The 26496-nt window shown below is 34.3% G+C and overlaps 1 protein-coding gene across 1 annotated transcript; it reads right to left on the reverse strand.

Moving 5' to 3' along the window:
* Positions 1-203: 203 nt before the first annotated feature.
* Positions 204-17336, reverse strand: LOC134249706 (uncharacterized). The gene is made up of 7 exons (XM_062732053.1): positions 17189-17336; positions 16488-16646; positions 16164-16382; positions 15753-16040; positions 15018-15647; positions 6905-7084; positions 204-855 (listed from the first exon to the last, which is right to left on the reverse strand). The coding sequence occupies exons 2-7, from the start codon at positions 16615-16617 to the stop codon at positions 461-463; spliced, it is 1842 nt and encodes a 613-aa protein (XP_062588037.1). The 5' UTR covers positions 16618-16646; positions 17189-17336; the 3' UTR covers positions 204-460.
* Between the last annotated feature and the right edge of the window lie 9160 nt (positions 17337-26496).

Genomic DNA, 26496 nt, shown 5'->3' on the forward strand with positions numbered 1-26496 from the left:
AATCTTCTGCACAAAAATTGTAAAGAAAAAAAAAGAATAATAATAATAATAATAATAATAAAAGTGAAAAAGAAACAATAGAATAATAGTAGGGTCTTCCGTTGGAGACGGAAGACCCTAATAATAATAAGAAACAGAGTAAAAACAATATGTTCCCCAACTTCGTTTGGGGAACATAATACTAGTAAATCACAACCAAAAAGTATTATGAAATTAGACTTTAATATTTTCTAAAAAGCTTAAAAAATTCCAATGAATTGACAGAAAGACACATACTTTTCTCAAACCACTACTACACTATTGTTTGTTAAATTGAAATTGCTAATTTTAGATAGTGCATACTCATACAAAATCTGCACAAGTCTGTTTTGAATTTGAATTATAAAATGTCTCCCTGGTGTCAGATATATGAAAAATACTGATTACTTTACTTTTATCATATTCCGAATCAATTAATCTGTCAAAAGGATTTAGATTCCATTGGAATACGTTTTGATGGATCAAAGAGAGCTCTGTATCCATTAAAAACGGCATTTTTGTTTGTTTGGAACGCATTTTTAGATACCTGCGTCTTTAGCATCTCTTTAAGCTCTGAGAGCATTTCCTTAATTTCGCCATAACTTTGCTTTTCTTCTGCATCATTCACAACCCGATTCTGCGAGCGGGGCATAGCTGACTTCTTATTTCCGGATCCCTTGCGAATAACATATGTCTGTGGTTTACGCCGCTCAGCTTTTCTACGACCGCCTGTAGTAGTCTGAGAGTTTGAAATGAATTCATTCACGTAGATTCTTAATTTCTCCAGAAAATCGGTTCTTTGTAGAGGGTCTGCCAAGTAATATTGCACAAAAGATCCTAGAAGAAAAAAGTTTTTTTTATGCTTACTAAAATAATAAAATTAAAGAAGCAATGAAAAATGCTTATTTTAGCTAATTGTTATTGATAAGAACATGTAGGTTAACTAGTTCTAATTGTAACGGGGACCGTTACAGATGTTCCCCAAACGCTCCCCAACTCCCTTTTTGTGCAAATTTCCTTTAAAACTTTTTTCAATATGCTTAGTATCGCAGGATTTCATAAAAGAATTTTAAAAGCTACAAATGTACAATGATAACAACTTTTTCTCATTTAACGCGTTGTTCGCAAACGCACGTGCATGCACATGCAAGGTGATCATGACATGTTGTCTAAACCATTAACATATCTTTATATTCCAGAAATCAATAAAAAGTCGTAAAAATATAAATTTTACCGTTTTTCAAACATATCGTTCATTTTACGCATTACGTGTGCGCATGTGCATGCAAGCACGTCCTTGCATTCAATTTTGATAGCAATATCATGTAGGAATCCACAATACCTATTCATACTCTAAACTTCATCCTGTTTTGTTGAGAAACAAGAAAGATATAGGCATGTAAAGTTCCAGCCAATCAGATTGCAGCACACGTGGATTTATGTGCTTTCATGATAATTTTTATATATCATGCGGTAGATCTTCATAATATGTGACTAAGTTCAAAATTTCAAAGGATTATGACGTAAAACAAGAAAGATTTTGAGACTTTAGTTTCAGCCAATCAGAGCAAAGCGCACGTGCATGCACGTAAGATCTTGCAATTTTGACCATGTCATCTTGTCCATACTTTTACTATATTCATGCATTGTGAGTTTCAAAAAATTCCATCAAGAAATAGAAAAGTTACGGCTTCATCCATATCTTAGTAATTTCACATGTTGCACGTGCGCGCTCTTGCCAGCACACGCGCATGTACGTGCTTTCATGAAAATTATTATATATCTTGCTGTAGATCTTCATATTGTGTGACTAAGTTCAAAATTTCAAAGGATTATGACGAAAAACAAGAAAGATATTGAGACTTTAGTTTCAGCCAATCAGAGCGAAGCGCACGTGCATGCGCGTGAGATCTTGCTATTTTGACCATGTCAATACGTCTATAATACTAATATATACTTATATTATGAGAATCAAAGCATATAATCAAAAAATAGAAAAGTTACGGCTGTATCTATTATAGTGGTCATTTCACGCGTTGCACGTGCGCGCTCTTCCAAGCACGTGCGCGCAAAATGACCTTCGTTCCGCAAATCTACATTACATGCCTACTGACCCTAAAAAGGTTTCACCTAGGTCGGGCGTGTACTTTACAAGATCATTCGCGGACAAAATTTTCCCGAGAAGAAAAATAATAATAACTAGACCTTATTTTTGTCGTTCAACAAAAACGGAGGGCTTTTCGACGCCTAAAAATCAAGAGCTTTAAAAACTTACATGATATAAAACTCATAAGGTTCAACTTCACAAAAGTTCTTTTAAGATAAATACTGAACTGAAAACATATCGATTCTTTTTGTCCATCATTTTCTACTCAAAGAGAAATAACTCTTTCATCAATATTTAAAACATATGAAAATGTTTTTTTTTCAATCCACTAAAACTCATATAAGGGGTCAAAAAGTGACCCCACGGGTAGTATTTTTTAAACTGCACTCTTTATGCTTAATGCAAAACCAAAATAAGTTTAAAGATTGCTTGAAAAATAAAAAAGATATGGAGAAGAGGCTGTTTTCTAAATTGAGCCCTAAAGTCCCTTCTATTTAAGGGATTTTTCTTTCCCTGACATTACCAACTGGAGACAATGATTGAGTCATTATTAATGTTAAATATAACGAGAATCGCTTGCTTCCCTTTTGATATATGGGACATTCTATGATTTCATATTTAACATAGAAATCTCCATAGAGAATTTTAAGGGCCTCATAAAACCGGAAGTACTCTTTATATGCATATCAAAATTGAAACATAGAGAGCATATTAGACTGCAAACAGGTTGACAAAGGGAGATAACTCTTGCATCTTTATTTTTAAAATTACTTAAAAATACATAAATTCAGGTCTCTAAAACACCCATAAGGGATCAAAAAATGACCCACGGACCATTATTTTTTAATTGCCCTTTTTACGCTTAACTCAAAACCGAAATCAGTTTGAAGATCTATGGACAAATAAAAAAGTAATAAACAAAAAAACTATTTTCTGTACTGACCCCTAAAATCCATTTTATTTTAAGAAATTTTATTTTCATGACTTAAGCACCGAAAGACAATGCTAAAGTAGTTTTTCATGAGAAATATTATGAGACTTCCTTGCTTCCCTTTGAAAATAATGGACATCGTATGATTTCAAATTTAACATAGAAATCTCCATAGGCAATTTTAAGGTACTTATAAAACCGGAAGTACTCTACATATCCATACCAAAATTGAAACATAGAGAGCATATTAGTCTTCAAATAGATTGCCAAAGGGAGATAACTCTTGCACAATTATTTTTGAAAATACTTAAAAATACAAAATTTCAGGTCTCTAACTCCTTTAAGGGGTCAAAAAGTGACCCCATGGAACATATTTTTAGACTGTCCTTTGTATGCTTAAGTCAAATCTGAAAACTATTTGAAAATTTATTGAAAAATAAAAAAGTTGCAGGCAAAGGTCTGTTTTCAAGGTTGGCCCCTAAAAATCCCCTATTGTCAAAAAGTTCAATTTCATAATTTGATGAAGTCACAACAGTTTCAGAGTCAATCTGCATACAAAATATTACAAGGAAATGTTGAATACTGTAAGAGATAATGTTCCATGATTAATTTAGCGTGATTTCAAACTAAACATAGAAATCTCCATAGGCAAACTTAAGGCACTCATAAAACCGGAAGTACTTTTCATATGCATACCAACATTGAAACATAGACAGCATATAAGGTTCCAAACATGTGGGCAAAGGGAGATAACTCTTCACAAATATTTTCTAAAAGACTTAAAAATGCAATATTTCAGGTCTCTAAAACTCTTTTAAGGGGTCAAAAAGTGACCCCACGGCATATATTTTTTAGACTGACCTTTGTATGCTTAATTCAAATCTGAAAACTATTTGAAAATTCATTGAGAAATAAAAAAGTTACAGGCAAAGGTCTGTTTTCAATGTTGGCCCCTAGAAATCCCTTATTTTCCAAACTTTTAATTTTCTAATCTAATGATGTCACAAGATTATCAGAGTCAATATGTATATCAAATATTACAAGAAAATCTTGATTACTATAAGAGAAAATGTGCCACGATTAATTTAGATTTAATATAAAACTTTCAAGACCCATAAAACCGGAAGTTCTGTTCCGATTGATATGAAACTTATATCACATGTTCTACTAATTCGTTTTAACATATTCATATGCTCAAATTAATTTTTGTAACGTAATTGTGACTTTCAAAAATTTCATCCCCCCTTTTTCAATGTTTGAAGTCTTATATCTCGAAAAGTATCTGTGGTCAAAAGTTACGTACGCGCACTTTTTTATTGGACTAGGTCTCCAAAATTCATATCTTAAATTTGGGAGTCGAAACACTAAAATTAAAAATGTTTTCGGCTTCTTTAGAAATTTCAGTTTCCCTTTAGTAGAAACCGGAAGTGACTTTACCGGAAGTTGTTCTTGTTTCACGCACGTGAAATTTAAATTTGCTATTCAGTGGTTATAAAATAAAATACCTATTATTAAAGGTATTCCCCAAAAGCTGAACGATAGAAGTGTTCAGTATAATAATAATAATAATAAACAAGACGAAAACAATAGGTCTTTTCGACAAAAGTCGAAAAGCCCTAACTAGATATGAAACTCGTTGCGAGCAACGAGAGGTCTTCCGTCCGATTCCGGAAAGAAGACGTAAAATCGAGCTGAAAAAGTAAAAAAAAGATTTGCACACAAGGAGGATTAAACCCAAGTCACTAGCATGAAATTCCAACGCACTAAATATTACGCTATCGGGACCTCTACTCTTAATCTACTTGTATATATTAACGAATATGCTTCTCTCTTAAAATTATGAAAGGCAGGTCACTATTCAAAATTTAGCGCCAAACGCCACGAGTTTATCTTCGCGCTTTTTCTTTGGAATGTTCTATTAAATAGGTGTGATAGCTTCAATGAAATTAAAAAAAAGAACGTTCTTATAGCATAAGATTCCAGATTTAGAAAGTATATTTAACACATTTTAAAAATTCCATATTGTATGTATGCATGTAACACTAAAGCGATGAAACGGTTATGATTTTTTTTTTAATTTCCTGTTTATCCCCAAACTGAATTATCCCGATTAGTTAATTGAAAAAGGTTTAAACGTTTCGCCGAAAAACATGGCTCGCCCTTTGATGGTCAAGGAATCAGAAATCATTTATGCTCAATAACAAGAATCCGGTCTTTGAAACAAGAATTCTAAAATAAACTCCATGAAGCGATCTTTAAAAAAATCATTTTCTTATTTTTGTCTTATTTATAGTTTAATATGACACAAGTGTGCATAGGAAAAACAGTGGTGAAGATTTATACTGACAAAATTAATTGATATTCTTTTTTTAGAAAGTATTACTTATAAGTTTTTCCGTGATGCACAAAAGATATTAGGTATCGAATTTCATTTGCACATTGTGCGCAATCGTCTTTTGTTTTTCTACTTTGAAAACCAGCCAAAACCAATTATAGAAGACGTTAGTTTGACACAGAACTGCAACGAAACTACGACGTGACAATCCAAGTAATCCTTTACATTTCATTTATTCTTATGTTACTTTCGTTCAAGCAAACGCTCGGCTGCCTCCGTAAACCACTATTGCGAAATGTCGGCGTTGACAGAGACAGCCGCCATTTTGGACCCGCTTCAGATTTTTGAATGCTAATATCTAGACTTTAGATATATTAACATTCAAACAAATTAAATAGTAAGCATTATACGGAGGGCTTCTACTACCATACCAAATATAAATGAAAAATACTGAAAAACAAAAAAGTTAGAAAATACGATTTTTTTAAGTTTGCAATTCGTATCGAGCGGAAGTACTGACGACGCACGAAAAGGCAATTCTGCAAACCACAAAGTCATGATCTATCATCTCCAATAAGTCTCCATTTCATATCCTTAGCCATTTTCGATAAAAAGGGGCGACAAAATCGCATTTTAAAATCAGGAAATTGTCCATAACTTGGCACCAGAAGCGAATTTTCCAAATTTCTCTTCGGATGTAACAACTTCATATAATGACACATATTTGGTGAAAGTTTCATGAAAAACCGCTGAATAGTTTTCGAGAAATCGCCTGCACAAAATTTTGTCAAAAAAAGAATAATAATAATAATAAGAATAAGAATAAGAAACAGTAGAATCACTATAAGGTCTTCCGTGAAGACGGAAGACCTTAATAATAATAATAATAAGAAACAGAGTAAAAACAATATGTTCCCCAACTTCGTTTGGGGAACATAATAATGCATGAATAAAGCCTTGAACTATGCCAAAGACAATGATCCGAATATATTACATTTAAGTGCATGATAAAGCTTTCATTTCGATCATTTCGGTTTGGTAGTTTTTAAAACATGTCTTTCCTGAATTCTTTTCTAAATATAGTTTTCAAAAAAAAAAAGTTTGCCGAAATCGCACATTTAACTGGTTATTTTGACACTTTCTCTATCTGGTTTCTGATAAAATGAAATATTCAATGTATATCTGCTTATATGCGCATAACTAATATATTTAGATGTAAGGAGTTTAAAAAATCATATTTTTCTGTGAAAGTTTCCTTAGATTTCATTCAGTTGTAAAAGTGTTTCGGATAAGAGATTGATACCCCAAAGCGTAATAGACGGACGGACATAAGGACGGACAGACTGAGATCCCGATCACTATATACCCTCCTACTTTTCAAGCGGGGGTATAAAAATGAAGTTTTATTACCTTTAATTAATGCAATGAATTAAGAAAAATCCATTCTTAGGGTGTAAAATATAAACCATCAATATAGATTTAAATATAAGGTGAATAAAATACATATACTTACTTAGTTCAATGCCTTTACCATGCATGCGCTGAATATCGTGGGCTGTTTTTAAGTATTGATAGCCAGACAAGGCAGCATAACGTTTTGGCTTTCCAGTTACATTGATTTTTTCCAAGAGTATTTTCAGATCATCTTTAGAAATGTCTTTGTCCAAGCGTTTGAATACATATTCGATGCACTCTACAAAGGAGAAAGAGTTTACTTATACTTTTAAATTACCGGTGTCCGATATATCCATGATTTATACATAATTTTACAATTTTTTGGCATGTTCTTTATTCAAACTACCAAGTATCGCATGTGAACTGGTGTTAAAGTGATTTTGATAAAAAAAAAGAGATATTTTGACCTAACATATAATTCTGATTACCTTCTTTTGCATTTTAACATTGATGGCGACTTATTAATTTTGTGATAATTGAAAAGGTAACTGTATTTTTCCAAGTGATCCGAACCGTTTACATTAATAAGGCATACAAAACGTTGCAACATTCAATCTTTTCTGTTTGTATTGTATGATTTTCTTTTCTTTCCTTTTTTTTTTTTGGTATAATTTTCTTCTGTAGTGTATAATTTTTATTTTTTTTAATTTTTATATGTATTATGTAATTTTTCATTTGAATTTTATCATTTTCTGATTGTATTCTACATTTTCTACTTCCAGTGTATATCAAAATGTATTGAATAATTCCTCCTTTATGCGATGATTTAATTTTTGTATGCGATAATTTTTTCATTTTTCATAGTAGATAATGAGAATATTTTGCCTTACAAGTAATAGCTTTTCGAAAAAGCTTGCCTGACTAATGCCATCAATATCTATAGAACTTATGACTGTATAAGCATGATAAGTTATAAACCTTTACATGGGGGAGGGGGGGGGGGGGTAAACTGATTATTTCACTAAAGTTATGAAGGCGTTACACAAAACATCTTGCATTCATTTTAGGCTGTTTGCTACTCATCAGAGCAATGGAAATGGAACAAATTTTATATAAAACGTAAAATTGAATGTACAGCACATGTACATGCATTAGGTTAACATTTGAATTATAAATATGAGTATAGTTATGATACATGTAAAACATAATATTGAAGATTTTTAAAAACCAAGAAACAAAACAAGAAATTGGGAATTGTAACGGTTATGACTGGCATTCAGAATATGTTAACTAGTTTGTTGGGTATGCCAAAGCATCAACGGTTGTTGAAAACGTGGTGTAAATATGCATGAATGACCCAACAAACTAGACGGTAATATATGAATGGCGAAAGGTGCGGATTCAGTATGTTTTTTTTCCTTGGAGGGGGGGGTCCATATCAAAATATTAGTACGAACAAAAAAGAAATAAACTTCCTCAATCCTGAAATTTGAGGGGGCACTTTTCGAAGTCTATTTTCTGCTTTTGTAGGAGGAAAACCTGGAAAGGGGGGATATGATCAGATGTACATGTATATTAGCTAGTTCATCCTCTAAAGAAGTTTTTGTTCGTTTCGTTTTTATAACTTTTAAATGATGTAACTTCTAAATTACTTCACAATATTTTTTTTCCAAAGCCCGATCGAGATTCCGATAAAAAGAATAGGTTTTATATAATTCATGGAGTTTTCATTTCAATAGAATAGTCCAGGAAAAGGGTGAAAAGACTTACACGTGATATTTGGCGCGAAATGATTGTATCACCCCTTACCTAGAAGACAAATGGACTAATCCAGTAGTACAGAAACGCAAAACAAAGGTCAAACGGACATGTCCGTATGGGAACTTGCATGAAATAATTAACTGCATACGAAAAACTAATGGAAATTAACACATCAATATAAATTGTATCAGTAATATGGTTATTTTTCTGCGAACTGTTGTTGTTGAAACGCAGGTTACAAAATCCGATGATAATCAGCATGCACAAAATTTTGCTGGCTAACTGTGACCTCTTATAGCTTCGCACCTAGGAAATATTGATTCTTAGTAGTGCCTGATGCTGTGACGTCAGGCAATTACTTCAAATAAATGAACCTTTTAAAAATAGTCCATAAGAAGCCACTTGTTCACAAAGTGGTTGACAATTCCACATTTAATCTACATTGACATCACAAGGGTCGACAGTACTTATTGATTATTCAACAGTGTCATCACAAAGGTAGACAGTCCATAATTGGTTACATCTTCGTGTAAACCCGTCGACCTGTCCGCCATTTAACCCGTCCACCTGTCAACCCGTCGACCTGTCAATCCATCGATCTGTCAACCTGTCAACCAGTCGACCTATCTATACTTGTCGATCTGTCTACCCGTCCTCCTGTAGATCTGCAGGAAAAATTATTCTAATTATGTTCCCCAAACGAAGTTGGGGAACATATTGTTTTTACTCTGTTTCTTATTAAGGTCTTCCGTCTTCAGCGGAAGACCTTCTTGTTATTCTTAGGTTTCTTTTTCACTTTTATTATTAAGGTCTTCCGTCTTCAGCGGAAGACCTTCTTGTTATTCTTAGGTTTCTTTTCCACTATTTTTATTATTTTTAAGGTCTTCCGGCTTCAGCGGAAGACCTTCTAGTGATTCTTAGGTTTCTTTTTCACTTTTCTTATTATTATTATTGTTTTTTTTCTTACCGATTTTGTGCACGCGATTTCTCAAAAACGGCTCGATGGATTTCTATGAAACTTTCAGGACTAATGAGGCATTACTTGAACTCGATTCATTTTTTTTCGTTTTGATGACGTCACTTCCGGTTCGGAGTTTTCTGCGATTTTGTGATTTTTAGAGGGTCAATTTGTCCGGCAGTTTTCTCAAAAAGCACTCGACACAGCCGCATGAAATTTTCAGTGATGCTAGAGCAACCTTTGGAGAAGAGTATTAGGTATATCATAACTACCGGAAGTACGAAGCGCCGACGCTCGCTATGGTCCGAAAATAGTCCTATCGCGAATTTCAAAATTTTTAGCACATTTTCTACGATATCTTTTTACCTGGAAATATTTTGTTAAAACGTTTAGAACAAAAGAAGTGTAGAATTTTAAGACCTTTCAAACGATATCTTGTAAAAGGGGCTGGCCCCTAAAATGAAGGGCCTAGAGGGAACGAATGTTTTTTCTTTATATCTCAAAAAGTATTGAGAATTTGTAATACGTCAAAGAAGCAAAGTTGTTTAAAATGTCAAGCTTCATCTATTGAAGTCATCAAAATACGGACGTCGTCGTCACTTCCGGCAAAACCGGAAGTGGTCGGAAAACGCTTTTGTTTTTCCGTTCTTGACAAGTTTTTGGGTTACATATGTCTCTGAGAGCATAAAAAGAAGTTTTTCCGTCCGTTGTCGTCACTTCCGGTCAAACCGGAAGTAGCAGAAAAAGGCTTATTTTGAAGGTTTTAATGCAAAATTGAAATTATTAAGTCACTGGAGACTACTTAGCTTATTGCTGTCTTTTGTTCCGTCACTTCCGGCACTACCGGTCAAAACTGGACGGAAGACCTACTCGTTGCTTTGCAACGAGCTTTGCTCTAGTTATTATTGTTTTTTTTCTTACCGATTTTGTGCACGCGATTTCTCAGAAACGGCTCGATCGATTTTCATGAAACTTTCAGGACTGATGGAACATCAATCAAACCTGATATATATATTTTTTTATTTTTATGACGTTACTTCCGGTTTCGAGATTTCCGCGATTTAGTGATTTTCAGAGGGTCACATTGTCCAGCATTTTTCTCAAAAGTGCTTTTAGATAGAAACGTAAGATTTTCAGCGATGATAGAGCAACATGTGCTGATGTGACATACACCTTTCTTATTCTCCGGAAGTGCAGCACGTCGGCGCTCGCTATGGCTCGAAAAAAGACCTATCGGGAATTTAGAAATTTTTCACACATTTTTGGCAATATCTTTTTACACGTTAATATTTTGTAAAGACATATAGAACAAAAGTTGTGAAGAATGTCACGATCTTTCGAAAGATATCAACGATAAGGGGCTGGTCCCTATAATAAAGGGCCAAAAGGGGCCGAAAGTTTTTCCTTTATATCTCAAAAAGTATCGAGAATTTGTAATATGTCAAAGAAGCAAAGTTGTTCAAAATATCAAGCTCTATCTAATGGCGTCGTCAAAATTCGTCCGGCGACGTCACTTCCGGTCAAACCAGAAGTAGTCAAAAATTGCATATTTTTGCTGTTCTTGACAGGTTTTTGGATATCATATGTCACCGGAAGCTTAAATCTTAATTTTCCGTCAGTCAACGTCACTTCCGGTCAAACCGGAAGTTCCCAAAATGGCTTTATTTTGCAATAATTAACATAGATTTGGAAGATTAAATCATTTTGGGACTTCATTACTCTTTAATATTTTTCAAATGAAAGTTACTTCCGGTCAAACAGGACGGAAGACCTACTCGTTGCTTTGCAACGAGCTCGGCTCTAGTTATTATTATTATTATTGTTTTTTTTCTTACCGATTTTGTGCACGCGAGTTCTCGAAAACGGCTCGCTCGATTTTCATGAAACTTTCAGGACTGATAGGGCATGGAAAAAACTAGATATATATTTTTTTGTTTTGATGACGTCACTTCCGGTTTTGAGATTTCCGCGTTTTAGTGATTTTCAGAGGGTCACTTTGTCCGGCAGTTTTCTCAAAAAGCACATAACACAGAAGCATGAAATTTTTATTGATGCTAGACCAACCTTTGGAGAAGTGAATTTCGTATATCGCAACCACCGGAAGTACGAAGTGCCGACGCTCGCTATGGCCCGAAAATAGTCCTATCAAGAATTTCAAAATTTTTAACACATTTTCTACGATAACTTTTTACCTAGAAATATTTTGTTAAAGCATGTAGAACAAAAGAAGTGTAAAATTTAAAGATCTTTCAAATGACATCTCGAAAAAAGGGCTGGCCCTTAAAATTAAGGGCCTAGAGGGGCCGAAAGTTTTTTCTTTTTATCTAAAAAAGTATTGAGAATTTGTAATACGTCAAAGAAGCAAAGTTGTTCAAAATGTCAAGCTTAATCTATCGAAGTCGTCAAAATATGTCCAGCGTCGTCACTTCCGGCCAAACCGGAAGTAGTCGAAAAACTCGTATATTTGTCGTTCTTGACAAGTTTTTGGGTTACATTTGTCTCTGGGAGCATAAAAAGTACTTTTTCCGTCCGTCGTCGTCACTTCCGGTCAAACCGGAAGTAGCAAAAATATGGCTTATTTTGAAGGTTTTGATGCAAAATTGAAATCATAAAGTCACTGGAGACTACTAAGCTCATTGCTTTCTTTTGTTCCGTCACTTCCGGTCAAAACCGGACGGAAGACCTACTCGTTGCTTTGCAACGAGCTTTGCTCTAGTTATTATTATTATTCTTTTTTTCTTACCGATTTTGTGCACGCGATTTCTCGGAAACGGCTCGATGGATTTCCATGAAACTTTCAGGACATATGTAACATTACTCAAACCTTATGCATTTTGTTTCGTTTCGATGACGTCACTTCCGGTTTGGAGATATTGTCGATTTTGTGATTTTTGAAGGGTCAGGTTGTCCGCGAACGTTCTCAGAAATGGCTATAGATAGAAACGTGAAATTTTCCGATATGATAGTCCTAAGTCTATAGATATGGGAAAATGATTTCATTTTTTTCGGAAGTGCCGCACGTCGGCGCTGGCTATGGCCCGAAACTTGTCCTTTCGCGAATTTCAAAATTTTTGACACCTTTTCTACGATATCTTTTTACCTGGAAATAATTTGTTAAAACATTAAGAACAAAAGAAGTGTAGAATCCCAAGATCTTTCAAATGAAATCTCGAAAAAAGGGCTGGCCCCTAAAATTAAGGGCCTAGAGGGGTCGAACGTTTTTCCTTTATATCTCAAAAAGCATTGAGAATTTGTAATACATCAAAGAAGCAAAGTTGTTCATAATGTCAAGCTCAATTTACTGAGGGATTCAAAATACGTCCGGCGTCGTCACTTCCGGCCAAACCGGAAGTAGTCATAAAACACGTTTTTTTGCCGTTCTCGACAAGTTTTTGGGTCACATATCTCTTTGGGAGCATAAAAAGTATTTTTTCCGTCCGTCGTCGTCACTTCCGGTCAAACCGGAAGTAGCGAAAATGGCTTATTTTTAAGGTTTTGATGCAAAATTGAAATTATAAAGTCACTGGAGACTACTTATCTCATTGCTTTCTTTTGTTCCGTCACTTCCGGCACTTCCGGTCAAAACCGGACGGAAGACCTACTCGTTGCTTTGCAACGAGCTCGGCTCTAGTTATTATTATTTTTCTTCTTCTTCTTCTTCTTCCTGGGTACTTTTTGTCCGGGAGTGATCTTGTAAACTACACATCCGACTTAGATAAAACCTTTTTAGGGTCAGTAGGCATGTTATGTAGATTTGCGGAATGAAGGTCATTTTGCGCGCACGTGCTTGCAAGAGTGTGCACGTGCAACACGTGAAATGACCAATTTAATTGATATAGGCGTAACTCTTTACATTTTTGATGAAATGCTTTGAAACTCATAATATAAGGATATATTAGTAGCATAGACAATATGACATGGTCAAAAGAGCAAGATCTCACGCGCATGCACGTGCGCTTCGCTCTGATTGATTGAAACTAAAGTCTCAATATCTTTCTTGTTTTTTGACGACATCCTTTGAAATTTTGAACATAGCCATGCATTAGGATATCCTACAACAAGATATATAGCAATTATCATGAAAATACGTGCATGCACGTGCACTGCAATCTGATTGGCTTAAACTTTAAATGGCTATAACTCCCTCGGTTCTCAACCAAACAGGATGGGATTTGGAACATAGATATATATAATGGACTTCTACAAGAAGGTATGGTCACCCTGCACATGCATACACGTGCGTGTACGTGCGCTGCAATCTGATTGGCTGAAAATTTAAACAGCTATAACTCCCTTGGTTTTCAACCAAACGGGGTGGGATTTAGAACATAGATAGATGTAATGGACTTCTACAAGAAGGTATGGTCACCATGCTCATGTATGCACGTGCGTGCACGTGAAATGAGTAAAATCAAAAATACACTTAAATGAGCGTATTTTTTGATACTTTTGGATTAAAAACCTAAATATTTAATATACAAAAATATAAAGATTGTGTAGACAAGATGATATGGTCATTACGCACATGCATCTACATGCGCACGCGTGAATTGCTAAAATTTGAATGAACTTGGTAGACTTCTGGGTTAACGTTGTTAAAGTCTCAAATGCATAGAGTTTGTCTTATTTAATAAAGCTTACAGGGAATATGGCACCAAAAGGGAGTTGGGGAGCGTTTGGGGAACATCTGTAACGGTCCCCGTTACAATTAGCACTAGTTTCATATTACATTATAAAGCAACGCGCATTAAGGAGGCTAGGAGGTCAACTAATTATCTTTTTATTAACCACCAGATATAACTTAAATTTTGGGATATGATATCTTAAGCTGTCAACTATCATTTGGCAAAGAAAAATTTCATAAATTTTAGCTTTAAAATTTGATCATTTTATTATATCTTTATATGGAGCTCTTCTTGTAAAGGCGATCAAAATAGTATAAAAATTTGGCGTATGAAAATATAAGTATTTACTGGTACAACTTATCCATATATCCTAGTTGAGCAACAGGAATATCTCGTTCGTTTTCAATACGATCTTGACCAATATTCCGGCTCAATATGCCTATTGCCCAAAGCCATGTGTTTCGATGCTTTATACACATAGGGGACGGTTATTTGAATCTGAAAAGAGAACGCTGGCAGAGGGCATTTAATTCAACTTACTCAGAAATATTAAATTAGAAGCAATTAAATAAATTAACCTTAACTGGTGATACCCCCCCCCCGATATAGTTTTCGGGTTTTGTCAGTTTTTTATTCATGCCCCCGGTCATTTAGAAAAGATGAAATATTCTGATTTTGAAAAAAAATCAATCATTTAACAAAATCGCGACTCATGCATTTATAAGCTATCCCTCAGATACAGCTAACAAGTTCTTTCGGAGGAAAACTGCTGTGCACATGTTTATTCGTTTGTTTTCCCGAACGAAATTGGTTCTGAAATTATTTTTATAAAGCAAAGTAGTCATTAAGCAATGTTATTATACAATTAAATAAATGAAATACATTACCTTCAGGGATTTCCATTTCAGTTCTTTGCTCAATCATGAAGGGTATACCAATATTTTCCCGTAAGGCTGAAAAGCAATATTCATCTCTTTTTGACATCACCTTATCCTGAATCCCGATACCGTGATAATATGCAAGTTTGTCTCTTTCCCAAGAAACCATGGCAAGTTTTCTTTCAAGTTCTCTGATGGTATTTGCAAGATCTACTATAGTTATATCTGATTTTTCATGTTTTTGCCATTGAAAAACCAATGCTTGGGCATCCAGCAAATCGTAGACAATATTTTCATCATAACCCAACTTTCTTACTTTTTCTAGCTGATATCGAAATCGTCTAAGGACACATAATTTCTGAAGACTATCAACAGGATCCAAGGCACACTCTTTCATAAATTTACTTGCTTTCATAATGTTTATATAAACATCATGCATTTGTTGAATCAAAACAGCCAAAAAATACAACATGCATTGAGACCGATCATTTTTCTTCATATCATCAATTTGTGTGGTCAGAGTGGCTATTTTACTGTGTGCCTGTTCTAACTCTCTTTCCATTTGATTTTGTCTGAGCATCAAACTTCGTGCTTCTTCCCCCATATTGTCTTCTGTTAATAGATGAGTATGTGCATCCTCTGAAATGATATCAAAGATCTAATAATTTACTGGATAATTATTTTGAAACACGTACACTCACGTACAGTATAAATTTATACATTTTGTCTTGTTCATTGATATACCTTGCACCCAAACCACATCCTCGTCTAGTCCTACGTGGCTTACAGACACCTCATTCAGCATAGCTAATTTGTGTGGATCTGAAAACAACACTCTGCTTGCAAATTCTTCTGGTACCATTATGGTGATAACTAGGCTGTTTGAAGGTTCGATTCCGGATATGATGATAAATTCCTTTGGAACTAAAAGCAGTTCTGCTACCATTGAGCGAAGCCTTTCCAGTTCTGTTCTTCCATAGTTGTTGAGGTTCTTTCCCCGTATGTGAAATTTCAGATATTTGAAGCCGTTTTCTATGTATATACAGATATTTTTATTTTTAATACAGGAATAAGTAAATTGAATTGTATTATCTGAATAAGCTAAATACAAAGATAAGAGAGAGAGAGAAGGAGAGAGAGAGATGGTAAAAGCACCTGGTGTTTCTTTCGGGACGACAAAATGAATGCTTGAGTCAAGTGAATCCGCAAATTCAACAAATCTCTTTTGAAGATCTTTCCTTGGTAGCATCCAGAGCATGCTTTGAAGTGTTATGATGTTGTTTTCATTGAGCAGTTCTTTCTCTCGTAGGATTTCAAATAAATCCAATGCAGATTTAACCTTTTCAAGCCTTGCCTTTCCAATACCATATTTTCCTGTAAATATTTTTTTTCAATGATGGTCTTTTTCGAAAATGATTTACATCTGGACAATGTACATTGCATTTAAAAGATAAATGTATTAACAAAAACAAATGCTACCTCTGCAAAGAAATTTCAGTTTTTCCAAATCACTTTCAAGCAACTCGTCACTTATTCCAATCAGAAATGAGTTCAATGCATAATCAGCTGAAGGTTTCAGGTCAGCGAGGTCTGTAAGTTTTGAGCCCATTTGTATATTATCCTAGTTTATTTACCATTCTAAAATAAATGTAAAATAAGTAAAACATCAAGTTCGAAACCAGTTATACTTATTCAATCGATATCTGTAATAAAAACAGCCTTGGTAAATTCCACCGAGTGGATTACGTAATGAACCGGGTTGCGCGAGTACACATGATTTATGAAAAGGTCATCAAAAGGAAGAGAAACTTTCTTACGTACACTATTAAAATCAGCGACGTACGCTTAGAATTATTAAGATTAAACATTAATGTTCCATCTATGAAACAAATCAAAAATAGAAGAAATACCATGAAAACTAATTTAATCATTAAAGTAAAATTTCCTTGATCGTTGTCGAAAAGTATGGCGGACCAAGCTATCGATTATCTCAGCTATTGAAATATCAAATAATAGAATGTTCTAGAGTAATGATGATATACTATTACACATGAACAGAAAATTATTATGTAATTTTACATAACTAATATATTTTTAATAAAATACAACGTAAATTAAATAACAATCGGTCTTCATAAATTATCCTACTTTACCAGGACACAATATTTTCAATATCTTACCTTTGATGAGAAAGATTCCTTATCTATGTAAAATAAAAACTGTCTAATGGATCAAAATAAACGTTTTGAGAAATTAAGATTAAATTTTAGAAGCAAAATGAATAATGAAGAATGGGTGCCATGATGACCTAGTGATGAATGGGGTGTAAATCTCATATAAGGGTTTGAGCTAAAGTTTGAGTCCATTGAAAAGGATTCCTTGAATATCATTATTTATAATTTAAATTTTTTACATTTGCAGAACAAACTTGAAGATCATATTTTGAACTGTGTAACGTTTACATGACTGTTTTAGGGTCAAATATTATATTTTGATTTATATTTCTGAATAACAATTTCCCTATGATAACTTTCATAAAGTACTGTACCTAGAGATTCATTATTTCTTCGTAACGATAACGAAACTAACTCGTCAACCAATCATTTTACATTAACTAAATTTAAATAACCAAAACGGTTATTTATGTCAGTTCACAATAAAAACTATCATAGAGTTTTGGGTCTCTTTCAAATTGCTTTGTTTTTGTGCAGTATTCATTTCATGTAGCACTTTCAGTAGACAACAATGCATTGAAAATGTTCAGATATATTTTAACAAAAATATTATAGGCATGTCTATATCAAAGGTACGTTTATGGAATACCTGTACAAACAATGTTCATTCATAATGTGTAATAATTTCTTCAGCTGTACCAGATTTCCATCATGTATCTTTTTAAGCGTTTACAGTTGCTACAACTTAGTTTCTAATTGATGTGGCTTGGACATTCGTTAACCACGTTGTTTTTAGAAATTTATACACTGTACATACATAGAGCATGCTCTTGCGTATCAAATCAACAGAGAGAAATAAATTCCATATGCAGATGAGAAGCCTTATGGTATATTGCTTCTTGAGTAAGGGAAGTTGTGGAGAGAAAAGTTAAAGTCAACGGGTTTAAAATTTGTCATAAAATTGTTATAAGGCTACCATATATACGGTTTTTTCTGGTAAAGTATCTTAAAATAAACGGATATATCAGACTCGGTATCTTTTTTTCAAGTTAACAAGTCGAAATATGAATGCACCTTACTATTAGTCTTCTTCAATCTTTATTTTGCGATGTAGGAATAGAATTGTACAGTTTTGGGTATCGCTGTTCATCGAAGCGTATAAGCATGCCGCATAGAATAGAAGAGTTGCGTACCATTTGACCCACAATTCAAGATAAATATGTCAATTATTAAAAACAAACATTACCTATTAAATATGATTCCTTGATGTTGCCTTTCTGATGAAGACATGCATGTATGCCTTTCTTAGTATTGATTCTATTAGTAAAGCGTTTCCAGAATGCATGAAAAATAAAAGGGTGCTTTGAAACATTAGTATTATCATCTACAGGAAGAATTAATTCAGATGGCTTCCCTGGTGTCTTTACTTGATAAATGGCATGTATAACAGTGTCTGGTATAAATGAATCTTATCAAACGCATAACCTGTCTTTTATAATTGTGAGTTGATCTGTATTGCGAATATTATATTTTGATATCTTTCCTCTTTTCTAAGGCAAACTTAGAACAATCAAACTTGAGTCTTTGAAGTAAATCAACGTAGAGTAGATCACCATGACCTATTCTGTAATTTTAATGGCATATTTAAATATTCCAGATCCTAAAATTATCAAATTTTGTCGATTAATGCATCACAAGTCCTCACAGTGTTTCAACTTAAAAGTAGGTCTCTGTGACCTACTTTTGCTATTTCATGAGTATAGATATTTCATATATTAATTGGCTTACAATCATTAAACTTTGTCATCGTAGACCCACAAAGTGTGTCAATTTAAAAAGTAAGTCATTGTGACTTACTTTTCGAATTCCGTGGCTCTATTTAGATACTTCAGATTTTTTTTTAGCCAAGAATCAACTAAATGGTTGGTCATGGTGAACTCCTCTTAAAATTTCTTGCCTTATATGTATTTAAAATAAGAAAAAGCTTAAACTTTGTTATTTGATCTTGATACAGGTCAATGTTGCATTTCCACCACCCAGAGCTTCACCTACAGCCCGCCAATTGTTCTGCCCACTACTCCACCCGCATATTAGGAGATATCTAATTTTTCAAAATAATAAAACAATTTATTATATAGTCTATTTATAGTCCCTATATAATCTATACAAACGCAAACAGTTCATAACACTACATATTCACCGGATTCGCCTCGGTCAATATGAATATTTTTCTGGTGAATAACAAACCATATTCAACACCAAAAGAGTCCATAATTGTATAATATTAATTTTTTTATAGACAACTTTGAACAAATATATGACTACTGGTATTTGTTAATGTGTATTTGGACACTTTTATTTATAAAAAGTAGGGTTGCTTTTGTTTTGAAAGGAAACCCTCATCTTCATGAATGTTTTAAAATGATACCTTATTATCATTGACACCCATGACAGGGAGGACAGCAATCAATAATCAATAAAAGGGGAACAGCTACAAGAGAAGGGACATACACCTGGTCTGCAGACACCGATATAATGACGAGGAAAATAGTGACTGGGATCTGTTTTATGTTGATGTTAGTGTATACAATTCTCAATGCAGGAAGTATTGACAGGAAGAAAGAAACCATGACATCAAATTATAGATGATGTAGGTATCGACAAACTTAGCACAGAGGATAGGGAAAAGTCACGAAATGGTAAAAAGAAACATGGCAAAAGATGAGCCAAGACCTGTGGCATCTTTGTAAGAACATGTAGCATGCAATACGTCATAATTGTTGTTTGGAGGAGAAGTTATATTAAGTAATGACCTGGTTTAGAACAAAGAGCTTTTTTATTTCAAGAAGGAGAAAGCCGAAGTACTTAAACAATTTAAGACAATAAATGTATCACTCCTAAAACTAGAATGAAATATCGGTATGTCCAATTACATGCTCGATGAGGGTCATAAATGAAGTTAGAAATACACCAGTCACATGGAAGTTATTTACTGGTCGACATGACAACCACAACAAAGACATTTTTAAAGCAATACCGAAGATCGGGAAGAATAAAAGTGAAACCGAGAGAGATTCAAGATTGAAATGGAGATAATACCAACACACTGTAGAACAGACATCTCCATATGAGTGAAAAATTCTCGAGAGGGACGTTAAACAATATACAATCAATCAATAACTGCAGGACAGGCAGAGTGTGAAGGAGACCTACAGTCAGCTGTATGAATAATGAAAGTTGGTTGTCTGGTATACACAAGGTATCATGGATTTACCGACATGGGGTACATGAACACTATTGGTGTATGATGTACCAATGTCAACAGTAGAGGGAATGGATACAACAGCAAGCAGATATCCGAGTAGATGCCTGGTGGTACCGCAAAGCTTCAGCGACATTGATTTATATAACTCTATATAACTCGGAGACAAAGCTACCTCTTTAGTCTATTAAATAAATGAAGAATTTAAAGTAGCAAAGAACGTCATTAGTTAATGTTAAAGAATAGCAATGATCAGAAAGTACGAATAGCAAGAGTAGAAATCAAGATATTTGTCAATAAGGAAAGGAGTTAAAAGATCGATAGGCATGATGTTACACCAAAAGGAAAATTGGGGACAGCTTCAGTGAAAAAGAAAACGAACTTTGGTCCAAATGAAATTACTGACGATGGAGAGAAATTTTAGAATGGTGAAAGCAGTTGGAATAAAGATGCAAGGGAGCTGGTTGAAATGGGGACATACAGTATACGACCAGGGAAGTTTGAATGGAATGATATTTAGAAGACATGGCACCATCCAGACTTCAATTGCAGCTAATATCTGTTTACGATGTTTTTCCCAGCCCAACTATTCTTGTAACATGGGTAATAACAGATAATAGAAAGTATGTTCTCTGTAGAAAAATTTGCAAACTTGGAGTACAAATTATCAGCATGCTCAGAGGCTTTTAAAAGATGGCGGAGACATGATGAAGGTCTAGATAGCCAGTTTACCTGATATCTGGGAAAAAATTATCAAGAATCAGAGTAAAACGGAGAAAGTCTTAAATTTGTCAACTTTGTGAATGAAGGTGAAAAGTACATACATAATGTGTTGAAGGCGATGGTCTGCTGGGGACTGGATACGGACGGTCCTTAAATATACTCGGAAGATTAGAATTTCCAGCCTGAGAAATGAGTTACAAACAGAGGGCTGACAAAGTTATTTTGTAGTTGGCAACAAAATTGACAACTCGCATTAAATTGACATTCATTGGAATACAGAATGGTCAACAGAATGGAAAGTCAAGGGCGATTCGAAACACTGCATTTAATGAAATGGTAAAGAATCAGTAAACAAAAGTGAAGATAGACGCTACTATAAAACTGCGGCAAACTGCAGTTAAGAATTCCGAAGAAATGTTAACTGAAGTATGTGAAATTTGGACACATGAGCCGGTGGATTTCAATGATCAAAAAGATAAAACGGTCGTCAGAAATTTGCACCGTCCTTGGCGACAAGGTCTTACAAAAAGCAATGTAATATTTGCCAAAATAAAACAAATTATCACTGATGATGATGTCTGATTGATTTTAAGACGCAAATATGTTAGACATAATTTTGGGGTAGTTCACACTGTTTTAAAGCAAAATTTTTAACAGTAAAAAAAAAGCTTGGTACGCAATGATCATCCTATGTTTTGACAAATGAGTGAAAACGACAGCGTGTAAGAACATCCAAACAATTATTTTTTTAAAAAATCAAAAATTGTAGCTATCCACATTTGTCTGAAATTCTAAAAGATAATGAAACCTGAATCCACTAATTTGAAACCCAAAGAAATATTTACAACAAGATGCACTTGACCAAAACCAAAACAGCAAAGGTTTGAAAACGGCAAAGAATTGAAGGAGCAAAAAGAAAGTTTTAAAATGCATTTTTCTATAATAGTATTGGTCTTGTTCACATTCTTATATGAGGAGCCGTTCAATTACTGGGCGAGTCTAGAAAGCAAAATTTGCGAAAAATCGCAAGGTTTCTGGGTAGACGGAACCACAAACAGTAATTTGTTGCATTCGTTTTCTTCATGACAACGTCCAAACCAACACGTCATGAACAGGTGAGGAGTTTGGGGGATAAATGTTTTGTTCAGAAACAATATTCGCCAGATCTTTTACCCTTCGACTTGTTTCATTTTCCAAATGTGAAGAAACATCTATAAGAGAGAGAAACCAAGTCCATATATCATATGATCTGAAATATTTCAGTATACAAAGGGAAGACTCAGAAATTGTGTTCTAAAGCGATCAGGAATTGGATAAAAATGTTACAGACCTGTGTTTCAATTAAAGGAGAATATTTAAGTGAAATCATTAAGACGAAACTTTTCCTCTTTTCCGATCACCGAGGACATAATTTATTTTACAATCCTCGTACAAAAAGATTGTCGATTTCTGTCCCGATCACTTACTTTAAGCTACATACATGTTTTTATTTCTTTTTCCAAAACTATTTTGTTTCAGCGCGTGGAGATAGGATTAACCTTTCTGTAGACACGTTTCTTTACGTTTCATTGTGCATAATGGTAATGTCTGTAGTCTTAATTCTTTTCTTGTTTTCTGTTAAAATACATTTCTATGTCTATAATAAAACATGCCAATGTAAACAAAATACATGAATGAGATCCAAGGGCTCGAAAGTCGCGTATCTACTTGAGCGTAATGAATGAACTTTTCAATCGTCAACTTCCCTTACTTATGCAGCAATATACCTTCATCACCTGCATACGTTTATATCTCTTAGTTGAAAAAGACGTTAAAACATTCTTACGAATAAACAATTTCTAAAAATGAGGTAAATTATTGACAAACAAGTTAATGAAACAAGAATATCAGCAGTCTCGTTTAAAGTCATCATTTCGTAAGTTCTACGAACTAAGTTCTACGTAACTGGTTGTTACAATGACCTTGTCAGTAAATACAATTTATCATTAAGTCAAATGCTGACTGGTTTTTCATATTCATTGTTTGGCAATTATTTACACACTGAATTGTCGACGGATTTTTTTTTTATTTATTTCTAGATCAGGACAAGAGGTACACGGCAGGTGTGACGGTCGGCAGGGGATGCTCTCTCCTCCATCCGTTTCATATCAGCAGTCTCGTTTAAAGTCATCATTTCGTAAGTTCTATGGTTGATACAATGACCTTGTCAGTAAATACAATTATCATTGAGTCAGATGCTGACTGACATTTTTCATACTGATTGTTAGTCCATTATTTATACACTGAATTGACAACGGATTTCCCCATTATTTCCCGATCATGACAAGGAGCACACGGCGGGTGTCAATGTTGGCAGGGAAAGCTACATCCTCCATGGCACTTGATCCCACATCTGATGTTTTGGAGGTCAGTGTTTGCTCTGTTCCAATTTTGTATTGTTTAATGGACTTTTGAGAGTGAAGACTGTTCGTTATCTCAATATATTTCATCTGCAATAATTAAGATGGTAGTCTCTCTAATAGAATTAACATCTATTGGGTTACAGACAGGAAGATCCCTTGTCCCCTTGCATATTCATTATATGTGCAGAAATATTAGCAATCCAATTAGATTAAACAAAAATATTAAAGGTATAAACATGTCAACACTGATGAAAAAAATCTTAATTAACCGATGGCAGATCTCTTATCCTCCATGGCACTAAAGAATACTTTACAGAAACACAATTTTTTTAAAATGTACGTATGTCCATGGCCAGGTTATACATTGATTAAGCCCAAAACTCATATAACTGTGGATAGGCTACAAAAAGTTTAGTGATGAAATGTTATTGCCAAATAAATTACAATCTTAACCGGGGAACAGCTACATTTACCCTTTTGATGTGGAAAAGGATAAGATACTAGTATTAGTACTACAACTAAATTATCTCATTTCTACAAATAGGGATATGTAACACTACATCCCAAAATTTAACTTAATAAACTATGTGATTGATTATGTCACACACTTTCTGAGAAAAAAAAGAACAATGTGCTAGGTAAAAGCAAAAACCAGTTCAATATTGAAAAGTTAAAATTTATTATAAAAGTGGGTTCGATGGAGGGGGGGGTGAACAAACTTAATCTACGTTTCTTAAGAATGCTTTTGAATTAATATGACACAAGATATCTTTGCTGTTTATGAAAACTTTTATATATAGCCAAAGTCTTTATATTTCTTTGTTGCGATCAACTTAAATGGCTCCTCTATTCCCCTGAATGATTTGAACAAAAAATCTACAATACCTTTTTGGTGCTTTTAAATCGATCAATCACGTCTTTGTGAAGAATTTTAATGATTTTTCTCATGTATTCCTCTGTAAAACCTTGATCAACCATTCTGGCCCCACTCTACCCCCGTGGGTCATGATTTGAACACCCTTGAATCTACACTACCCGAGGATGCTTCCATATAAGTACATTGTATAACCAATCAAAACTTTGCTGTTCTCAAGAAGAAGAATTCTAAAGATTATTTTCTATGTAATCCTACTTTGATCACCCATAATGGCCCCTGCCTTGCAGAGGTCATGATTTGAACAAACTTGAATCTTCATTACACGGATGCTTCCATATTACTATGACTAGTCATGGCTTTGTTCTTCTTGAGAAAAAGAATTTAAAAGATTTTTTTCTATGTATTCCTATGTTAAACTTTTGTCCCCCATGGTTCCCCTTACCCCTGAGGGTCATGATTTCAACAAACTTAAATGTAGATTTTCTGATGAAGCTTCCATATACTAAGTAACTACAGTGTATGACCAATCATGGCTTTACTGTCTTTGAGAAAAAATATTTTTAAAGGTTTTTCTTATGTATTCCTATGTTAAACACTGATACTCCATTGTGGTCCCATCCTACCCCTGGGGGTCATAATTTTAACAAATTTGAATCTTCACTACCAGAGGATGCTTCTACATGAGTTTCATCTTTCCAGGCCCACTGTTTCTTGAGAAGATTTTTTTAAAAAAAATTCTGTGTATTCCAATGTTTAACTTTGATACCCAATTGTGGTCCCATCCTACCCCTGGGGGTCATGAACTGAAGAAATTTGAATTCACACAATATGAGGATGCTTCCACACGAGTTTCATCTTTCCTGGTCCACCGGTTCTTGAGAATTTAAAAGATACCATCAATTTATCAATGATTCATAATTATCTCCCCTTGAAAGAAGGCGTGGCTCTTCATTTGAACAAGCTTGAATCCCCTACACTCAAGGATACTTTGTGGCAAGTATGGTTGAAACTGGCCCAATGGTCTTAAAGAAGGAGATGAAAATGTGAAAAGTTTACGACAACAACGACGCCAAAGACAACAACGACGACGACAGACAACGGACAAATTTTACCTCTTGACAGAGAATTGAAAACGTCTATCCAAAACTTCTATTTAGTTCACCTGAGCCTTCTTAGAGGAAACCTAAGGTGGCGTTAGCATTATTTGAGATGTTACTTATATGCTCTTTCCATTTAAGGTCTTCGGATATTTGTAATCCTGGGTAAGGATTTGATACCTTTTGGTGACTGTTCTAGAGTGTGGTTTTCAAGGGTGTATTGGCTATTAATTTTTTTCGTAGTATATAACTTACATTTTTTTGCATTGAATCTCATTCCCCAGTCCGATGCCTACTTTTCCTGTTGGTTGAGGTCCTTTTGTAGTATGCTCCGATCTTTACTGGATTTGATTTCTCTGTACAAAAGACAATCATCGGCAAAAAGCCGTACTGGTGATTTTTACAGCATCGGGTAGGTCGTTTATGTGGCAGAGGAAAAATATTGGACCCTCATTGTCATTTTTTTTTTAAGATTTAAAAGTTTGTAAGCTAGGTGTTAATGTCCCTTCGTATCCTATATTGGTTAAGTTTGTGAAGGAGTCTATCATGGGGAACAGTGTCGAATGCTTTGGAGAAATTGCTATGTCCACCTGATGGCCATTATCGATATATTTAAGCTGAGCCAGTCTTTCGGTAGATCCCCAGTATTCCCAGATTCCCAGTAGATCTAGAGAGTTCTGGTATATGAGCGACAGTGATTGTGCTACATGTATGTGGTCTGCACATTGTTCTAGGACTTTGTTTGGGATGTTAGATCAGATCGATCTGCTTTTGATTGATTGATGTTTCTCAGCAGTTTTACCATATCTTCTTCTCTAATGATGATTCTATTTATTCCTGCTTTAAGGTTGATGTTTGTTTACTTTCTCCAGTTTATAAAGACTGCATGATGAAAATTGTCTCGGAGCTTTGCTTTTTTTTGTCTTTAATTAAATGCCCTCTTTGCTGTCTTT

Source organism: Saccostrea cucullata, unplaced genomic scaffold, assembly GCF_032062105.1.
Source record: "Saccostrea cucullata isolate Sc308-1 unplaced genomic scaffold, CSIRO_AGI_Scuc_v1 ctg305, whole genome shotgun sequence".
NCBI lineage: Eukaryota > Metazoa > Mollusca > Bivalvia > Ostreida > Ostreidae > Saccostrea > Saccostrea cuccullata.